The sequence below is a fragment of the Oryctolagus cuniculus genome, chromosome 5 (genome assembly GCF_051225735.1).
Source record: "Oryctolagus cuniculus isolate XC-2025 breed Fujian yellow rabbit chromosome 5, ASM5122573v1, whole genome shotgun sequence".
NCBI classification, from domain to species: Eukaryota; Metazoa; Chordata; class Mammalia; order Lagomorpha; family Leporidae; genus Oryctolagus; species Oryctolagus cuniculus.
Genome location: NC_142871.1, coordinates 134,057,809 through 134,075,393, shown reverse-complemented (window position 1 = coordinate 134,075,393; position 17,585 = coordinate 134,057,809). Strand labels below are relative to the sequence as shown.

At 53.5% G+C, this 17,585-nt stretch overlaps 2 protein-coding genes across 9 annotated transcripts in view; one reads left to right on the top strand and one right to left on the bottom strand.

Moving 5' to 3' along the window:
• Positions 1-16,748, top strand: part of SCUBE3 (signal peptide, CUB domain and EGF like domain containing 3) — a 36,330-nt gene extending 19,582 nt beyond the window's left edge. For 2 of the 5 annotated variants that reach the window (XM_051855750.3, XM_089334046.1), the window contains exons 7-23: positions 1,002-1,049; positions 3,291-3,407; positions 5,059-5,181; positions 5,619-5,735; positions 6,194-6,319; positions 6,559-6,675; positions 6,823-6,927; positions 7,183-7,299; positions 7,631-7,789; positions 8,013-8,228; positions 8,584-8,745; positions 8,929-9,096; positions 9,593-9,754; positions 10,150-10,347; positions 10,831-10,983; positions 11,129-11,208; positions 12,807-16,748. In XM_051855750.3, the coding sequence (XP_051711710.1) occupies positions 1,002-1,049; positions 3,291-3,407; positions 5,059-5,181; positions 5,619-5,735; positions 6,194-6,319; positions 6,559-6,675; positions 6,823-6,927; positions 7,183-7,299; positions 7,631-7,789; positions 8,013-8,228; positions 8,584-8,745; positions 8,929-9,096; positions 9,593-9,754; positions 10,150-10,347; positions 10,831-10,983; positions 11,129-11,208; positions 12,807-12,956 (2,318 nt within the window). In that variant the 3' untranslated portion in view covers positions 12,957-16,748. The remainder of the gene's footprint in view (positions 1-1,001; positions 1,050-3,290; positions 3,408-5,058; positions 5,182-5,618; positions 5,736-6,193; positions 6,320-6,558; positions 6,676-6,822; positions 6,928-7,182; positions 7,300-7,630; positions 7,790-8,012; positions 8,229-8,583; positions 8,746-8,928; positions 9,097-9,592; positions 9,755-10,149; positions 10,348-10,830; positions 10,984-11,128; positions 11,209-12,806) is intronic. The other 3 variants (XM_051855754.3, XM_051855753.3, XM_089334045.1) reach the window with 2 other exon arrangements.
• TCP11 (t-complex 11) overlaps positions 1-17,585 on the bottom strand; it is a 148,624-nt gene that overhangs the window by 126,988 nt on the left and 4,051 nt on the right. The gene's annotated exons all lie outside the window — the stretch shown is intronic.

The window sequence follows — 17,585 nt, the reverse complement described above, 5'->3', positions numbered from 1 at the left end:
CCAGCCCCTCCTACCCTCCACCACCAGAGGCCTGCCCCCCCCCCCAGGAACAGGGGAGCAGGTGATGCTCTCCCAGGTCCCCCTCAGGCACCTGCTCGAGATTCGCACGGCCAGTTCCCAAGTGTGTCTTCAGTTAAGACCCCTCCTGCTGCACGTTTCCCTCTGGATTCACTTTTCAAAGCCCACAGAACATTTTTGATCGTCACTTTGCCTTCTCTGGGCTACTTTTTTCCCAGCTCCTTTCATTTTTCCTCGTAGGTCTAATTCTTCTACTTGCCAACCTCCCACACTCCCCTGGACGTATTCCCACAGCCCAGAGCCTCCCCAAGACACAGCAATGGCCCCCCAGAAAAACTGCATGAATCAGGACAGAGTGCAGGGCACACAGACACAAGGGCCTGACCCCGCTCTGGTTCCCTTCTGTTCGGACAGCCCGTGACACGGCTGCTCGAGTTCTTCTCTAAACCAAGGTTCATCCCGCCACCTGGGCCCCGGGTGCCTGAAGCAGAAGAGGGCTCATGAAGCTGTCCTAGGGTTCCAGCTCCCCCTCCTCTTCTCCCTTAGAACTTTCCTTACCTTGCCCTTTATCTCACTTTTCTCACCAGCCCTGGGAGGAGGAAACTTCGTCGGAGTCAGCCTGACACTTGGAGTTAGTGGGGAGACACAGGGTACAGTGTAGCCGAAAGCGTGGACATGGGATTTGGGACTTGGCTGTTTGTAAGACCCGAGGCTGCCTCCCAGCTTTGTCACTCACGTGCTGTGTGACACTGGGCCTGTGACTGCCCCTCTGAGGCTCAGTTTCTCAGTCCCTTGGTGGGACTCTGTGAGGATGCCAGGCAGGACAACGCTGAGGAACGACTCTGTTGTAGGGTTCCAGGGCTCATTTGGGCGTTAGTGGTGTGGGCTTACGGGGGGAGGAGGGGTAGGGAGGGGTCTGGGGCCCAGTGGGCCACAGTGGCTCCCGCCCAGCATCTAAACAGCTTTTTTACAATGTCAAACAGGGGAAAGGCGGCTAGAGCAGCACATCCCCACTCAGGCCGTTTCTAATGGTAAATATGTCTGCTCTCCCCGCTTACTCTCACTGGCTTGCTAGGGGAAGGGCTAACCTGCTGGGGCTCCCACTAACCGCATGCCCATCAGCCTGCCCGCAGGACTGTCCTGGCAGCCGGGCACTGGGCCCACTGGGAGACAGGAAACCTAAGTCTCTAAGGACTGGCCTGGGAGCCTTCGTGTTGATCTTGTCTTCCTTTGTCCCTCACACTCTTCCTCTTCTGCTCCTTCCTCCCACACCCACTTCCTAACACGCCCCCTCCCAGCCCTCTGCCCCTCCCCACTCACTCCTTCTCAGTTAAAGATCCAGCTAGCACAACCATCTTACCCACCGTGCCCGCTGTGCACTGAGATGGGGGTGCAGTAGGGTTACGTGCCGTCCCTTCCTTGAGATGCCTTCCCTGGGTTCTTACCCACATTCATTCCCAGTACCAGCACCATGCACCATTCTGGTTAAGAGCACAGCATCTGAGTTGGGACAGAGTTGAGTGTGAATCCTGCCTCTGCCACTTTCCGCCTGTATGACCTCAGGCAAGCTACTTTCCTCTGTGATTGTCAGTTCATTTTTCTGTAAGACAAGGAGACGAACGGTCCTCCCTTCAGGTTGCTGTGATGATTCAGACAGTGTGTGTGGTGCACCTGTAAGCACCTGGCATGGAGTAACTTGTGGCTCTAATTCTGCAGCCTTGGAGAGCAAGGGGTGAGGCTGTGTGTGCCCTGGGCTGCCCCACCTGCTCTGCTATGGAGTATGCTGTCCTGCAGAGGCAGGCAGCCATGCCTGGTATTGTGGTCTAGCTGGGGACAGACGGCCTGTCAGCTCTCCTGCTCCCAGCCCTGGATCCTTCAGAAGCTACCTAGACCCGGCCCAGGATCTCTGTTCCCTTGTCTTGGGCCCAGGGCTTAGTGGACTTCTTCTTATGCTAACAGCACTCTTGTTGGGGGAGCTGGGCTTGGGGAATTTCAGGAACAACTACAGTGAGAATGACACAAGGGGATCCCACTGTGGCTCTTCCCAAACCTGGGCATGATGGCCAGGAACCCAGTGCCAGGCGTCTTCTGGAGCCCTGGCCTTGCTGCTTCTGTCATAGTGACAAGAGTTGGGCTGAGTGTCAGGTCTCAGAGATTCCAGAAGATGGTAGTGCTGTCCAGTGCTTTTCTCATTCAGTTTCCATTTGAGAATCACTACTGGAGGCCTTGGGATTCTCCCTCTCAGGGGAGAATGCTACCCCCCCCCCCCAAATGGGCTACCCCTCCACAGCATCAGGGCACCTGTCAGGAACTTGCACTATTTGAGCTGATCGCTTTTCCTCAGACTCACCTGACTACCGAGCTGCTCTCTAAACCTGTTTTTCTTCTGCTCTGAATTCAGAAAACAGTGAGGAGAGTGGTACAGCCACACTCCCCCACCTCCGAGCTCTTGAAAAGCTTAGCAGCCAAGAGGGAGCCACGCAAGACTTAGCTGAAAAAAGGACTTTCGTTTTGTCAAACTCTGAGGTCCTCACACTCTTTCACCCACCTTTCCACACCCTCTGGATTCTTTTTCTCTTTTTGCCCCTTGCCCTAACCTACATCTCTCCCCATTGCCATTGGGAAAGTAAAACAACACAGCCAGCAACTAGAGGGAGGCTTGGGAGGAACTGGAGGAAGATGACCCAGCGTGTGCTGTCTCCTCTGAGGGTGAACAGTCGTCTGGGACTGGGATCTTTCTCAGGATAGCTGGGCAGGGAAGAAGGGGCATGAAAAGAGATGGCGTCCCTCAGTGGGCGTGGGAGGCACCAGGCACACTCTTCCCACCCCACCCACTCTAAGACTGTCCCACATCCCTGCCCCATGAGATGTTCAGTGGTAAGAGGCAATTCCTATCTGTCCCTCTGGTTCCCTGGCCGCCAGAAACCCCCTCACTCGGCTCCCATCCCTCCCTGCTCCCCCTCACCCCCTCCACCCCCTCAGCACATTCCTGCCTGACAGCTCTGGCTTGTACCTGCCTCACTGCTGTCCACCTTGTTTCAATCAAGCAGGGGGCAGGGACGTGGACTGCTTGGCTGCACTTGTGAGGGGATGGGGGCTGGGAGTGATGGGAGGAAGGGGGCTGGGAGCCGGCAGCCGCTGCTTAATACTCCTCCTAAAGCACAGGGAGGGAGCAAGGCCTTCCCTCAGGCCTCCGTGGTTTCCACAGCCCCGAGCTGGGAACTCCTCTAGGCTACTAACCTGGTTCCCATCCCCAACTCCCTCCTAAACAGAGACCTGTGCTGTCAACAATGGGGGCTGCGACAGTAAGTGCCACGATGCAGCCACCGGTGTGCACTGCAGCTGCCCTGTGGGCTTCATGCTGCAGCCAGACCGGAAGACCTGCAAAGGTAAGGACTTGAGAGGACGGGAGCACAGAGCCCCTGGTAAGGGGCTGAGGTTGGGACCAGAGCTGGGTGGTACCCGTTATAGGATGTCTCAACCCCTTTTATGAAGAACCCGGGGTGTGGCTAAGAGCTGTCTCCTATATACTTTTCCCATCTAAGTTCAAGGGGCACAAAAGTCCACCCCGTTCCTTAGTGTCCCCTGCCCCATCTTTACCTCTTTTCCCTACCCATCCCCATTCCCCTGTGGGTCTTTGTGTCCCTGGGTCTGAAAGGCCATCTGAGCCCTGGCTGTGCAAGAGGTCACAGGTGTGGCTCAGAACCTTCTTAACCCACATTCCCTAGACCTCCCAGGAGGCTCGGGGTGGGCGTGGCGGTGGGGTGTGCCGGCTCCCTTGGGAAGGTGTACTGGCCAAAGGAAGACTAAGAGGGTGGTCGGGAGCACTGATGCTGGAGTTCACATCCCACTGGCTGCTGGGTTCAGATCCCAGCTCTGTGATTCTGGGCCAGTTGCTTAACATTTCCATGCCTCAGTTTCCCCACAGTGCTTGCCTCACAGGTGTGTGGTAAGGATTAGATGAGTCACTGTATAGGAAGCACTTAGAACAGAGCGTGGCAAACGGTAAACACTTTGTGTTGGCTGTTATTATGGTATAATCTCCCACAGTGCCCATTCTATTTCCCCTGCCTTTTAATTATCCAGGTCAGGGGGAGGGTGGGGAAGAGGGAGGAGGAGAAAAGGGAGGGCAGCCATACTGAAAATAATGATTCATCAGGTCTGTGTCCCCCGGTCATAAGGAGTGGGGACTCTGAGGAGGACTGGGCTGGTTCTTTGTGTCTCTTGGCCAGACAGCTGCGAGGGGAGGAGGGGGGCGGAGCGGGGGAGGGCTGGGGCAGCAGGTCAGCCCTGCGAGCCCAGAGGCTTCCTGCTGGGAAGGACTGTTGACAGGTATGCTGAGAGTGAAGTGGAAGGCTGCCCTCCCTGCCCCCTTCCCCCAAGTCGGGCTGAGTAGCCTGGGTCCTGTCTGCCACCAGCTTAGGGAACTTGACCTCAGGAAGGAAGCTGCTCACCCACCCCCTTTTCCCTTACTGGTGCTGAAAGCTGCCTCGGGCCTGAGTCTCTCCAGACCTCTCCCAGCCGGCCCCCTGCCTGGCCCCCCAGCCCTCCCCCACCAGCTGCCCAGCCTGACTGGCTCTCCTGAAGGTCCTCCCTCGCCTGGCCTCCTCCCCAGCTCCTCCCAGGAGGGCAGCCCCTTCCCAGCGAGTCCCTTTGAACTCCCCACCTTTCCCTGGCCCCCTCAGGGCTCTTGTCAGGGCCCTTGTGACAGGGCTGGGAGACAGGAGAGGGAGGATCCTACCTACCAGACGTCTCAGGAATGACCTTCAGCTGGAGAGCACAGGTCATGGACTGGCCTGTAGGTCAGGTGCCCAGCTGCTCCCTGGTCCCGGCAGTTCCCTGAGGGCCTTACTCTGGTGCCCATCTGTCCCCTTCTAAGAGGACTCCGTCTCAGAAGACACTGACAGGAGCGTGAGACAGGAGCAGTGGGGCGGGCCCTCCTTTTTCCCCTGTGTCTGGGAGGGAGGCAGAGATTTCGTCTCCTTGCTTCTTTCCAGCCTTCAATATTATCTTCCATTCTGTTTTGTCCTGCTTGCCCAGACATAGACGAGTGCCGCCTGAACAATGGAGGCTGTGACCACATTTGCCGCAACACAGTGGGCAGCTTTGAATGCAGCTGCAAGAAGGGCTATAAGCTTCTCATCAACGAGAGAAACTGCCAGGGTGAGCGGGCTTGGGTGGGAACTTTTAAGGAGGAAAGAGGTCTGGAGTCTGAGAAACTCAATAGACACTGTGGAGAGGCTCTGGAGAGCGCCGTGCTGTGAATTAGCAAATGGTACCACTTCCTCTTGGCGAGCCAGCTCCACGCTGGAGCACACATCCTGGCAACTCACATCCCCCAGCTGCTACCCTTGGCAGAGTACGACCTGCCTGACCACACAGAGTAGCCCAGATCCGCACGCAGCACGTCTCGCAGTTACTGACTTCAAGGACTCCAAATGGAGGGGACCTCGCTCAACCACTGATCCAAGGGCTGGGTTACAACTAGGGGCACTTTCAGCTCAAGGGGGAGAGCCAGGGCCTCTCATCTGGGCCCCTTACCCACGCAAGGGTCAAATGCCCCAAGATAGATTCAGTGGCTGGAATCCTTGCTCTTCCAGATATAGACGAGTGTTCCTTTGATCGCACCTGTGACCACGTATGTGTCAACACACCAGGAAGCTTCCAGTGTCTCTGCCATCGTGGCTACCTGCTGTATGGTGTCACTCACTGTGGGGGTAAGCCAGCAAGCTTGCGACTCCCGGCCCCTCTCACCTCACCCTGGGTGCACGTGCCATGTCTGTAGCCACTGTAATGAAATGCAAGGGATGAAGACAGTCTCTGAAGACCAGCGGGTGACAGGAACACAGGGAACAGAACCCTACCTCCAGAATTTCTCTCTCATCCCCTTCACTGTCCCCAGAACACTATACTCAGCTCTCACATGACAGTCCCACTGGTAGGTAGTTGTGGGAGGCTTTTAAAAGGAGATCAAGCTGTTGGCTCCTTCTGAACAAATTTTACAGAGTACACTAAGGTATGGCTAACTATAGGCACAATGCTGTCCAGTAGATCTCTAGAACTTACTCATCTCGCATAATTTAGGGTGCCTGGAACTAACCAAAGGTCTTTACTCACTGCCCATACCGTGGCTCCCACTGCCCCCCACCATTTGTGTCTCTGTTCCTTCCCCCAGATGTGGATGAATGCAGCATCAACCGAGGAGGTTGCCGCTTTGGCTGCATCAACACTCCTGGCAGCTACCAGTGTACCTGCCCAGCAGGCCACGGCCGGCTGCACTGGAACGGCAAGGACTGCACAGGTGGGCAGTGCCCTCTGCTGGCTGAAGCTGGCACTGCAGTCTCAGGGGGTAGTTGGGGTCCTGAAAAGCTGAAAAGCCACGCTAGGGAGAGTATGAGATGGAAAGGGCTGGAAAATTTAGCCACTGGAAGTTTCTGGCAAATAATTCCCTCATCAGGCTCCACGGGTACAACAGTACCCAAGTAAGGGAGATCGGGGAGAGGAATGTGCCATCTCCTCAGGCCTCTCTTCCCTTCCTAGAGCCAGTGAAGTGTCAGGGCAGTCCTGGGGCCTCGAAAGCCATGCTCAGTTGCAACCGGTCCGGCAAGAAGGACACCTGTGCCCTGACCTGCCCCTCCCGGGCCCGATTTTTGCCAGGTACATGGGAAGAGGGTGTTGGGGGGCTTGGCGGGTGAAGGGAGGAAAGGCTGGCAATTTGGGCAGCTCCTCCGCTCCCCCTGGATTCCACCTCCGGGGGTGGTGTTGGGAGGGCAGGTCAGGGTGGTAACAGGCCCTCTCTCTCAGAGTCTGAGAATGGCTTCACAGTGAGCTGCGGCACTCCCAGCCCCAAGGCTGCTCCAGCCCGAGCCAGCCAACATGGGAACAGCACAAACTCTAACCAATGCCATGGTGAGCACCAGTCCAGAAGTTTTGTTACCACCCTATTCTCTTGAATTAGCCCCTTAGTGCTCTTCTTCATCCATCCCTTGTTTGCTCTGTAATCCCCCTGCCCCGCTGCCTTGCTCCCTCTGAGCCCCTTGACTTTCATGATCTCACTCTCCCAGCCAAGCTTCTGACTCACTGCCCAGCTTCTCAGCACCCTCCCCTGCAGCCCGCACCCTCACGGGACCCCCAGCCTGTGCTGAGCTTCTACCATCCCTCTAGAGACTGCAGTGCTGTCAGTGAAACAGCGGGCCTCCTTCAAGATCAAGGACGCCAAATGCCGTTTGCACCTGCGCAACAAAGGCAAAATGGAGGAGGCTGGCAGAATTCCAGGGCCAGGTCTGGACTGGGGACCCCACTCTGATGGGCCAGTGGGCCACCAAACCCTCCCGGGCCCTTGACTCCACTGCTGCGGGAGCTCTCTTCCCAAAACCCACCAGCACCCAGCACTCTGGAGACAGCAAGGTCAAAGCAGGCGTAGGCGGAGGGCCCGAGAGAGTCCCACATTCCCCTCTCCCAGCTCCTCAGTATCTTAGACTCAAAGGGCACCGAGAGTGCAGTCAGGGATCCAGCACGGTTCGTCTGGGTTAGGGAGGGAAGTGAGAGCTGGGGTGGGCACTTGCCCTGTCCCCAGAGGTGCCCCCCGGGGTTGACAAGGCCTCTCCTCCAGGTGGTGCCCCCTGCTCTGACTGCCAGGTTACCTTCATCCACCTCAAGTGTGACTCCTCTCGGAAGGGCAAGGGCCGGAGAGCCCGGACCCCTCCAGGCAAGGAGGTCACCCGGCTCACCCTGGAACTGGAGGCAGAGGTCAGAGCCGAAGAAATCACAGGTGGGACTGGGGTACTGTTGGGAGGAGGGCCAGAAGGGGACGAGAGAGCTGGGGAAACCACAAGTCTCAGCAGCGAAAGGAAGGGACAAAGCCTGTCCTCGGGCAGATCCTGCCTGACGCCTCTCCCAACAGCTGGTCCCTCTCACCATGCCCTGCCCGCCCCCTGCCCTCTGCTCACACTGCTTTCTCTCCTTCCCTGACTCACACTGCCATCCACCACCAGCGGGCTGTGGGCTGCCCTGCCTCCGGCAGCGGATGGAACGTCGACTGAAAGGGTCCTTGAAGATGCTCAGAAAGTCCATCAACCAGGATCGCTTCCTGCTACGCCTGGCAGGCCTTGACTATGAGCTGGCCCACAAGCCAGGCCCAGCACCCGGGGAACGAGCAGAGTTGGTGGAGGCCTGTAGGCCTGGGCAGCACCGTTCTGGGGCCAAGTGTGGTAAGGGAGCTTGATGGGGGCAGGGGAGTGGGGAAGGCCCAGCTCGGGCCTGGCTCAGAGCAGGACCCCTTAGGGCCTCAGCTGCATCTCTCAAACTGTGAGGCAGCCAAGACCCTCTGACCCACCACCCTCCCTTCCCAGGGTGAACTCTATAGAGAGGTACCAAGCAGGGCCTGCAACTCTCTTGCAGTTTTGAACCCCACCCCCACCCTCACCCCCACCACTTCCCAAGCAGGATTCTGTTTGTTCTCTGACAGAGATTCTCCCCAAATCTGAGGGAGCGGGAAGGGGAGTCCCTGGCCTGGGTGGTGGGAAAAAGGGGGGTGGGTGGCTAGCACGGCCGACTCTCCCTCAGTCAGCTGCCCGCAGGGAACGTATTACCACGGCCAGACGGAGCAGTGTGTGCCATGCCCAGCGGGCACCTTCCAGGAGAGAGAAGGGCAACTCTCCTGCGACCTTTGCCCTGGAAGTGATGCCCACGGGCCTCTTGGAGCCACCAACATCACTACGTGTGCAGGTGCCAGGGGAACAAACAATACAGAGTGGGGAAGGGTGGGATTTCCCAAAGGGCGGACCCAGGCTCTAGGCCACTCTCCTAGTTAACATTCTGTCCGTATGCCTCTGTCCCCTGAAACCGGGTGACCCCATGGGGGTGACTCAGGACCATCCCCATCAGAGTGGGACCCTTGGTTCATTCCAGGTCAGTGCCCACCTGGCCAACACTCCACAGATGGGTTCAAACCCTGCCAGCCATGTCCACGTGGCACCTACCAACCTGAAGCAGGACGGACCCTGTGCTTCCCATGTGGTGGGGGCCTGACCACCAAGCATGAGGGGGCCATCTCCTTCCAGGACTGTGACACCAAAGGTGAGGGGGCTGCGCCACTGGGGACTCTTCAATCCCAGGTGCTCCCCAAAAGACCTCCTCAGGTTCCCAGAACAGACCTGGACAGGTTGTCCCACCATTCTCCCCAAACCGAGAAAGGCCCAGCTGCCTGACCGACCACGCCGTCCTCTTCCAGGACCTGTCCTGGCCCTCTGCTAGTCCCAGGCCTGAGAATCAAGAGTAACAGTCTGCGTTGCAGATCCGTTAACTCTGCTTTGGTGAACTAGAGACACAGTCCCCCTCCATTCCCACATGAGTTTCTGTACAGGTTTGGCACAGTGCTCAGTGCCTGAAAGAAAAGGACTGGCACTGTAGCCAACCAGTCTGTGAGGTTGGTTTTTCCCTGGACTTTGAAGTTCTGACATGACGGGAAAAGGTGGGGACCCTGAAAGAAACTTTGGAGTCTTCCACCTGCGGATTCTCTGTGAAGAACTGCCCCTGCCGCACCCTGACGCCTGCCTCTCCCCCTTGCCTGCAGTCCAGTGCTCCCCAGGGCACTACTACAACACCAGCATCCACCGCTGTATCCGCTGTGCCATGGGCTCCTATCAGCCGGACTTCCGTCAGAACTTCTGCACTCGCTGTCCAGGAAATACAAGCACTGACTTTGATGGCTCTACCAGCGTGGCCCAGTGCAAGAGTATGTGGCAGGCTAGGCTGTGGGAAGCGGGATAGAGAGGCCGGCGGTGGGGAGTGGGGTAGGGGTGGCGGCAGGCAACGGGCAGGAAAGAAAGAAGAGCAGAGAAGAGGGTGGGTGAGCAGGGAAGTTCCATCCTCCACCTCTCCGCAGCCCAGGCAGTACTGAGGCCAGTTGCTAGGCTGGGTACTAAAGCACCCTCTCCCTGGGGACAGCTAATGAGGCAGCAGGGGGAAGTGAGAAGAGCTGGTAGGGAGTAAGAAGGAAGGAGCGCCCAGACCGGGGGCGGGACGAACTCCAGGGAGGCTGCCCGTGGGTCTGACCTCCACCTCAGAACCCTTCAGCCTCCCCACTGAGTTCCCTTCTCGCTCTTGTTCCACCTGCCCGGCTTGCTGCAGATCGCCAGTGTGGTGGGGAGCTAGGTGAGTTCACTGGCTATATCGAGTCCCCAAACTACCCGGGCAACTACCCAGCCGGCGTGGAGTGCATCTGGAACATCAACCCCCCACCCAAGCGCAAGATCCTTATCGTGGTACCTGAGATCTTCCTGCCATCTGAGGACGAGTGTGGGGACGTCCTCGTCATGAGAAAGAACTGTGGGTGGCTGCAGAGCTGGGTCAGGGAAGGGAAGTCCAAAACTGGCTGGGAGGGACAGAGACAGGCACGGGGAGAATTGGGACGGTGAAGTCAGCGACCTGTGAGACAGGCCCAGAAAGAGAGAAGCTGACAAAGGAGAAGATCAGTGAGTGGTTCCTGTTCAGTAGACAGCAGAGTTAAGAGAGCTAGCACTCTAACGATGTTAGGCGTGCCACGTTCCTATCCTAGCATTTTTTGCCACTCCATTCATCTAAATGTCGAATGTCACATGTGGTGGGAGAAAGAGGAGCTGTGGCAGGAGCCCAGGGCAAGTGGGGGAGGGGGGGGCATGTGTGGTGTGTGGATGGGTGTGCGTGTGTCTGTCCGGGGCTAGCCTAGCTCAGGGATCCCTTCCCCGCCCCTGTTCCACAGTCCTCACTCGATCCAGGAGGGCGCGGGTAGCCTCCCCTGCTGCTCCACTGACCTGCTGCTTGCTTTGCCAGCCTCCCCATCCTCCATTACCACTTACGAGACTTGCCAGACCTACGAACGCCCCATCGCCTTCACGGCCCGATCCAGGAAGCTCTGGATCAACTTCAAGACCAGCGAGGCCAACAGCGCCCGTGGCTTTCAGATCCCCTATGTTACCTACGATGGTGAGCAAGGGCAGCAGAGCCAGGGAGGCGGGTGAGAAAGGGCAGGCTCATGCATCTTGGGAGGGAGCCCAGGAAGCAGGAGGAGCTCCCCCTCCCAGCACCAGCCCCTCACCCCTCTGCCATCCCCACTGGGTTGTCTCTGCAGAGGACTACGAGCAGCTAGTAGAAGACATTGTGCGAGATGGCCGGCTCTATGCCTCTGAAAACCACCAGGAAATTTTAAAGGCAAGTGAATATTGACAACAACATGTAATGACGGGCAGGAGCATGCAGAGTGCTATTGTGAACCTTCTCATTTGATACATAGACTTGATCCGTGAGGGAGATGCTTTCATTGTTCCCACTTTACAGATGAGAATACTGAGGCACAAAGAGTTAAATATTTTGTCCAGTGGTAAGGCTGGGCTCTGAGCCCAACCCATCTATCTGACTGCAGCATCATCTACACTATAGTATACCTTTGGGAAAACATGGACAAGACAGGGAAGCTGAGAAGAAATGTCCCTTACCTCTTCTACTAAGAGATACAGGGATCACGAAGTACAGACAGATGCTTTTGCCTAAATCCCTTCCTTCCCTTCTGCCCTCCCCAGCAGCCCCTCCCCCAGAGAATCAGATGTAGCAACTCGTGTGTAGACTTCTTTAGGTAAAAGAAGTATTTCTAACATTAAAGAATGGACTGGATACTGTGGGACTAGGGATCCAAATTCTACTACTCCTAGTCCTAAACACAGAATTGTCCTTCATAAATAACCACTGCAAAAAAGTCCTATCTCTATTAGCAAGTTTTATATTATCATCAAAACAAAAGCCATGATGAAAACAACTTCCTAGAACTTGAAGACATCAAAGAATATAATTTCAGCAATACTTTTCAAATATTTTTAAGCATCTAAATGAGCCTTTACTTCAAGTCAAATGTGCCATGGGACTTTAATGCATAGGGTAGTACAGCTGTTCTGATTAAAGTGTGGTGATGGGCTGGAAGCCCCAGCTCTCATTCTAGAAATCCACCAATGCAGGATGAAGACTACCAGCCCGGGAGCCAGGAGGTCTGAGTTCTAAGGCACAGTACTGGCACGTGGCAGGCTCCCCACACTTCATGGTGCTACTGTAGACAGGGTAGTCAGAAAGGCCTCAGAGAAGAGACCTGAATGAGGTAAAAGGGTTGCCCATTGGAGGATCAGAGGAGGTATACTGCATGGGAGAATCTGACGTGTTCCAGAACCTCAAGGAGGCCAGTGTGGCTCAGTAGCATGAGGAAGTCAGGGGACAGGGGAGAGGGGAGAAAGAACAGAGATCACACTAAGCCAATGGGCCAGACAAGGGATCACTTCGCTCCGAGTGGAAAAGAAACCAGAGAAGTGTCTCAAATAGAAAAAAGATGCACTAATTAAAAATCCACAAAATCCCGCACAGTGTATGAGAGGACACAGGGAGAACAGTTAGGAGGCTACTCTGGTGGCCGAAGGGACAGATGATAGTGGCCTGGAGCAAGGTGGAAGCTGTGCAGACGGTGAGAAGTGGTCAGACCCTGGATATATTTTGAAGGTATAGTCAGTCAGCAGGATGTGCGCTAGTTCCAAGAGGGGCCAAGGATGGCTCCTTGGGTTGAGGACTGAGCAACAGGAGTGGAGCTGCCATGGAGCCAGCTGTGGAGTTCTGGAGGAGCAGATGATGGGGATGAGAATGCAGGGTTCACTCCAGATGTGCTCAGAGAGAGATGTCCATTAGACATCAAGAGGGGCTGCCGAGTAAAAGCCGTGTGCCTCTGTCCCACTGCTGATGCCAAGGCTGACATTGCTGCCTGCCATCCTCTGCAGGACAAGAAGCTCATCAAGGCCTTCTTTGAGGTGCTGGCCCACCCCCAGAACTACTTCAAGTACACAGAGAAACACAAGGAGATGCTGCCAAAATCTTTCATCAAGCTGCTCCGCTCCAAAGTTTCCAGCTTCCTGAGGCCTTACAAATAGTGCCCCGAAATCCAGAGATCCAGGTTTTGAAGCCCCCAGACTCCTCAGCCCTGAGCTGACAGCCCCCACCCCCAGACAAGGAACCCTCCCCTCTCTCTTTGGAGAAAAAAACATATCACTACACAGACCAGGCACTCTCCTTCTCTTCGTTTCCTTTCTTCACTGTTCTCGTTTGTCCTATGTGCTCCCTGAAAAGGCTATTCAGTGCTGGCTTTATCCCCCAGTAGGGGTGAAGGAACAGTACAGCTCATATCCCTGGGCCCAGCAGCTTCGAAGGAAGTGAGCCTAGTTGAGTACGGGGAAGGCAAAGAGGGGCTTCTGCCATTACAGGGTTGTGCCTTGCTAGTTGGGAGCCCAACTGTCCCCTGACTGTGCTCCCTAGGGTTACTCTAGCAGCCCAGGGTCCTGCCAAAGAAACCTTCGGCTTCCAAGCTTAATGCCACCAGCACTCCTCTGGGGCACATGGCTTGTGTCCTAGATCACCTACGTGGCTGGCTTTCTTATCTATACAGTCCTTTCCTTCTTCCCTCCATGTCTTTGCCCAAGGTCCACTCCATAAGGATTTACAAGTGGCCCACGTCGCTGGGCTAGTGGACACAAGCCAAATGAGGAAAGCGACAGGAATTACCATGCTGAATGTGCCACGGTGGCTCCCTGAGAGAGACTATGGCTCTGCAGGACAGATACCAGGTTCTCAAGTATCACTAAAAAAAACCGAAACAGAAAGAAAACATATTATCTAAAGGACGAGACTAGAGAACAACTGGAAGCCAGCCTCAAACACTAATGCCTTTTCTTACTTGTCTTCCCTGGCCCAGCTATCCCCTCAGCCCCACACAAGTGCTCCCTGGGGGAGCCCTTCTCCCCTTGCTGAATGTCCCTAAAGAAGCGTGGCTGTTGACCTGAAGCCAGCTGGGCTTCACCCAACAGTTGTCTTTCCCTTTGTAGCCCCAGGTGGCTTGAGGGCTCCACCAAAGAGGACCCCTGCTCTGCAGCCAGCCTGGAGCCACCTACCTCTGGCCTCAGGCTGTGGGCAACAAGAGGAGTACGTGTGCACCCGACAAGCCTCCTGCCCACCCTGTCCACATCTAATAAGTGCAATCATTTTGAGTCTATGTTGTCTAGAGGGAGGAGTTTTTGTCTTCTGGTATTGTTTTGTTTTGTTTTTTGTTTCTTTTTCTTCAATTAGAACAACCCTATTTATAGCTGCCCAGGAGTGAAGACTGTATGTTTGGAGTGGAAGAATATCAATTTTGAATCTCACGAACCTTGAGTGCTGGAGCATCTGTCTGTCTCTATTCCAGTAGCGGCCACCCAGACCTCCAGGGCCCTCAGCCGGGGGAACCCCAGGGCTGTTACTCAGAGGTATCTGATGTGTAGGATGGGAATTCTGGCAACCTGATGGAGCATTAGGAGAGGTGCATGCGTTTGTTAAGCGTATGCTGCCATCACTATGCCTCTCCATGGACTCAGCACGGACCTTCTGATTACTGAGGCCAATGGAATGGGTCAGTGATTCTCTACCCCAAATAGGGAACACCTGCACCTCTTCCCTGTCTTCATCCTATTTTCTGCTGGTGTGCACATGGAAGAGGACCAGGACAAACCACCTGGGGATGGGCTGACTCCATCCTGAGGCCAGAGACAAGGCTTGGGAGCCAAGAATACGACACAAAGTTGGCAAGGGCACCAGATATTTGCCTGACCCTGGCCACTTCCCTCTCAAAGTTCACTTCAAGCCTAGCTTTCTTGACTACTGTTTTGCAAAAGAAGAATCGAGTGCATGATGAGGCCCAGATCTTAGACACACTCTGCCCTCATTCCAGCTGCCTGTAAGATTATTTTCTATTTGCTCTTTCTAGTTTCCCCAAAGCTATAGTCCTAATCTGAGGTTACCAACAGACCCTTCAGGTCCATTTCTAGGTGACTGTCCCAAGCTATTGTTCTCCTAGGAAACTTAACTAGAGGAGCCTGATGCCCACCTTTCACTCATGGGCCAAAACTGCTTTAGCAGTGAATAGCACTGACACCGCTAGATCCCCTGACACCTGTTAGCCAATACTGCAGCTCTTGGTGGAGTGTCTGGCTGTCTTTGTCTCCCTGGGTCAGAGGGCCACTGTAAAGGTGCAAAATGACTTTTCCAAGCAGGGGAAATAGAAAGTGCCATAAAGATTGTTTTAGTTGCCTTCGACCATCCTAGAATTACCTTCTGATTCCTTTTCCCCTGCCACTTTGTCTCTTAGAAAGACAAAATTGCTCTCCATGTATGCCTTCAGGGTCTGATGGCTCCCTTCCTTTCCTGTCATGTCATACATATACATACATATACTTCCTCCAGCCGTTTATTCCGTGGTTTAAGGGACACAAACAAGTTGCACAGTCTGGAAAGCGTAGACCACTAGGCTTCTTGGTGAGCAGGTCAAGACCTGCTATTGTCCACCAAGTTTAATTTAGATTTTCCGAGTTAGGGGTTAAGAACCCAGGCAAAGCTACTGCTGAACCTATGGAGGGGGCTGGGCCTGGGGCATCCAACTAGGGGTTAAGTGGACTGAATGAGGAGTCGACACTCAGGGACTCTCTAGGCCTTTACAGGTCAGACAGAAAAGAGGTTTTTTACCAATGGAGGGAAACAGGAAGATGGTGTAAATAGCAAACATTCATGAACCAACCCAGAGGCCTCTCGCAGGGTGGGGTGCTTGCAGGGCCATGTATTATGAGTTATTCATCTTAATAGAAAACCTGCTCGGATCTGCATCGGGGAATGGGAAGCTGTTCTCATGAAGCACAAAATGACTGCATACCAGAAAGGCACTTAGCTCCTCAGCAACACGGCAACTCCTCTTTACTTCTCCGCGCCCCTTTTCCCATATTATCAGGCTAGGCCCATTCCCGACTTATGACTTCAGAGAACTCAGTCAGGAGAAAACTGATCCGAGCCTGGACATAAGCTGCCCATCCCAAGCATAGAAATCCCCAAATGCTCGACCTTGAGCTGTGACTGCTCTGACATCCCTGGAGTTTGGTCAGTTTGAGATGGTGGAGACCCAGATTTATGGCTGTAAGTTCAGTAGTACAGGCCTCATCTTTGGCCCTAATGAAACGTTGTGTGCTGAGAAGTGTTCTCCATTTGCATATTCAAGGTGATTCTGGAATGGATTAGGAGGTCCCATCTCAAAATGTTAAAGAGCATTCAAATTTTTATATTTGCTACCTAACCTCAATACAACAGCTTCTAAATGGAGAACAGCAGCAAAGTATAACTGACCATAAGCAGAAAATGTTTCCTTGCCTGGCTTCTTTCTTAAGCACCGTAAAAGAAAAATGAAGCAAACAACAAAAGTATATCTTTAAATGTGACCTGTCTCAAAGGTAGCATACCCTGTCCTTGGGCCACTATTTGGACTAGGAATTCTTTAAGAAAATATATGATTAGAGGGAATAGAAGCCCCAGTTGTTATAAGCTTATCTAAACAACACAGATTGTAGCAGTTTGGACAAACTGAAAACTTTATTCTTCTGTGTGAGTTCAACCGAAGTTTCAGAGAATCATCATCATCATGTGGGAGGCTTTTTTTTTTAAAGCAGAAGAAAATTAAAAATATTGTATTTATATCAGCCTTCCACTGCTGCCAATATAGTAAACACCTCCTACACAATCAACAATAAACATCAAATGATGCAGTTCATAGAGTATTTTGCACTTGGGGAAAAGTATGTATCTGAACTTGTAAAAAGAAATGTTTGGGTTTTGTATTGTCTTTTTTATTATTATTATTAAAATACGAAATGAAACTTCTCAGCCTGGTGTCTCTTCCTTTATCTCAGTAGCTTAACTTAGAGCCAGAAAAACCCTTGAGGAGACACAGGATCTGTTGGTTTCACCTAAATTTTTTGGCAATCCATCTTATTCCTAATGATTTAAGGATTTTAAAAGGCTTGTTTCTATCTTTAAAAGCAGTATCAAGAATTACTGGGGAGCCGGTGCGGTGGCATAGCAGGTAAAGCCGCCACCTGCAGTGCTACCATCCCATATGGGTGCTGCTTCGAGGTCCAGCTGCTCCACTTCCAGCTCTCTGCTATGGCCTAGGAGAGCACCGCAGGCGGAGGATTAACCAAGTGAGCCACGTTTTCATCCTACACATTAAGTTATTTGTTAGCTGCTCAACCCAAAAGTTTAGTACCTAACAAAAATTACTGGAGTTCTTTTTGAATTCTAGATATAATTATGATTTAATTGTTCCCAAAAGTCAAAGATCAGAGTTTGATGCAAGTAGGCACACATAATATGGCTCAAAGCATTACATGACAAGACACAGGGAATGTGCATGTCTACCGATATCTGTGTCTGTGGTCTCTCCGTTTATAAAGCAACCAGGATTCAGTCATGGGGATCCTACCCTAATGACCCAATTTAATCCAATCACTTTCTAAAAGGTTCACTTCTAAGCACCATAGTGGATGACATTTCCACCCTTTCAGTATCATTAACCTAAGAGTAAGGATTAAATTCCTACATGACTCTGGGAGCAAAATCAGGTTCAAGCCATAGCAAGGAATATCATCCTAACAAATCTCTTCCTTTCCTAATTATGTGAACAATATTTTTCAATGCATAGGCCTTAAAAATAA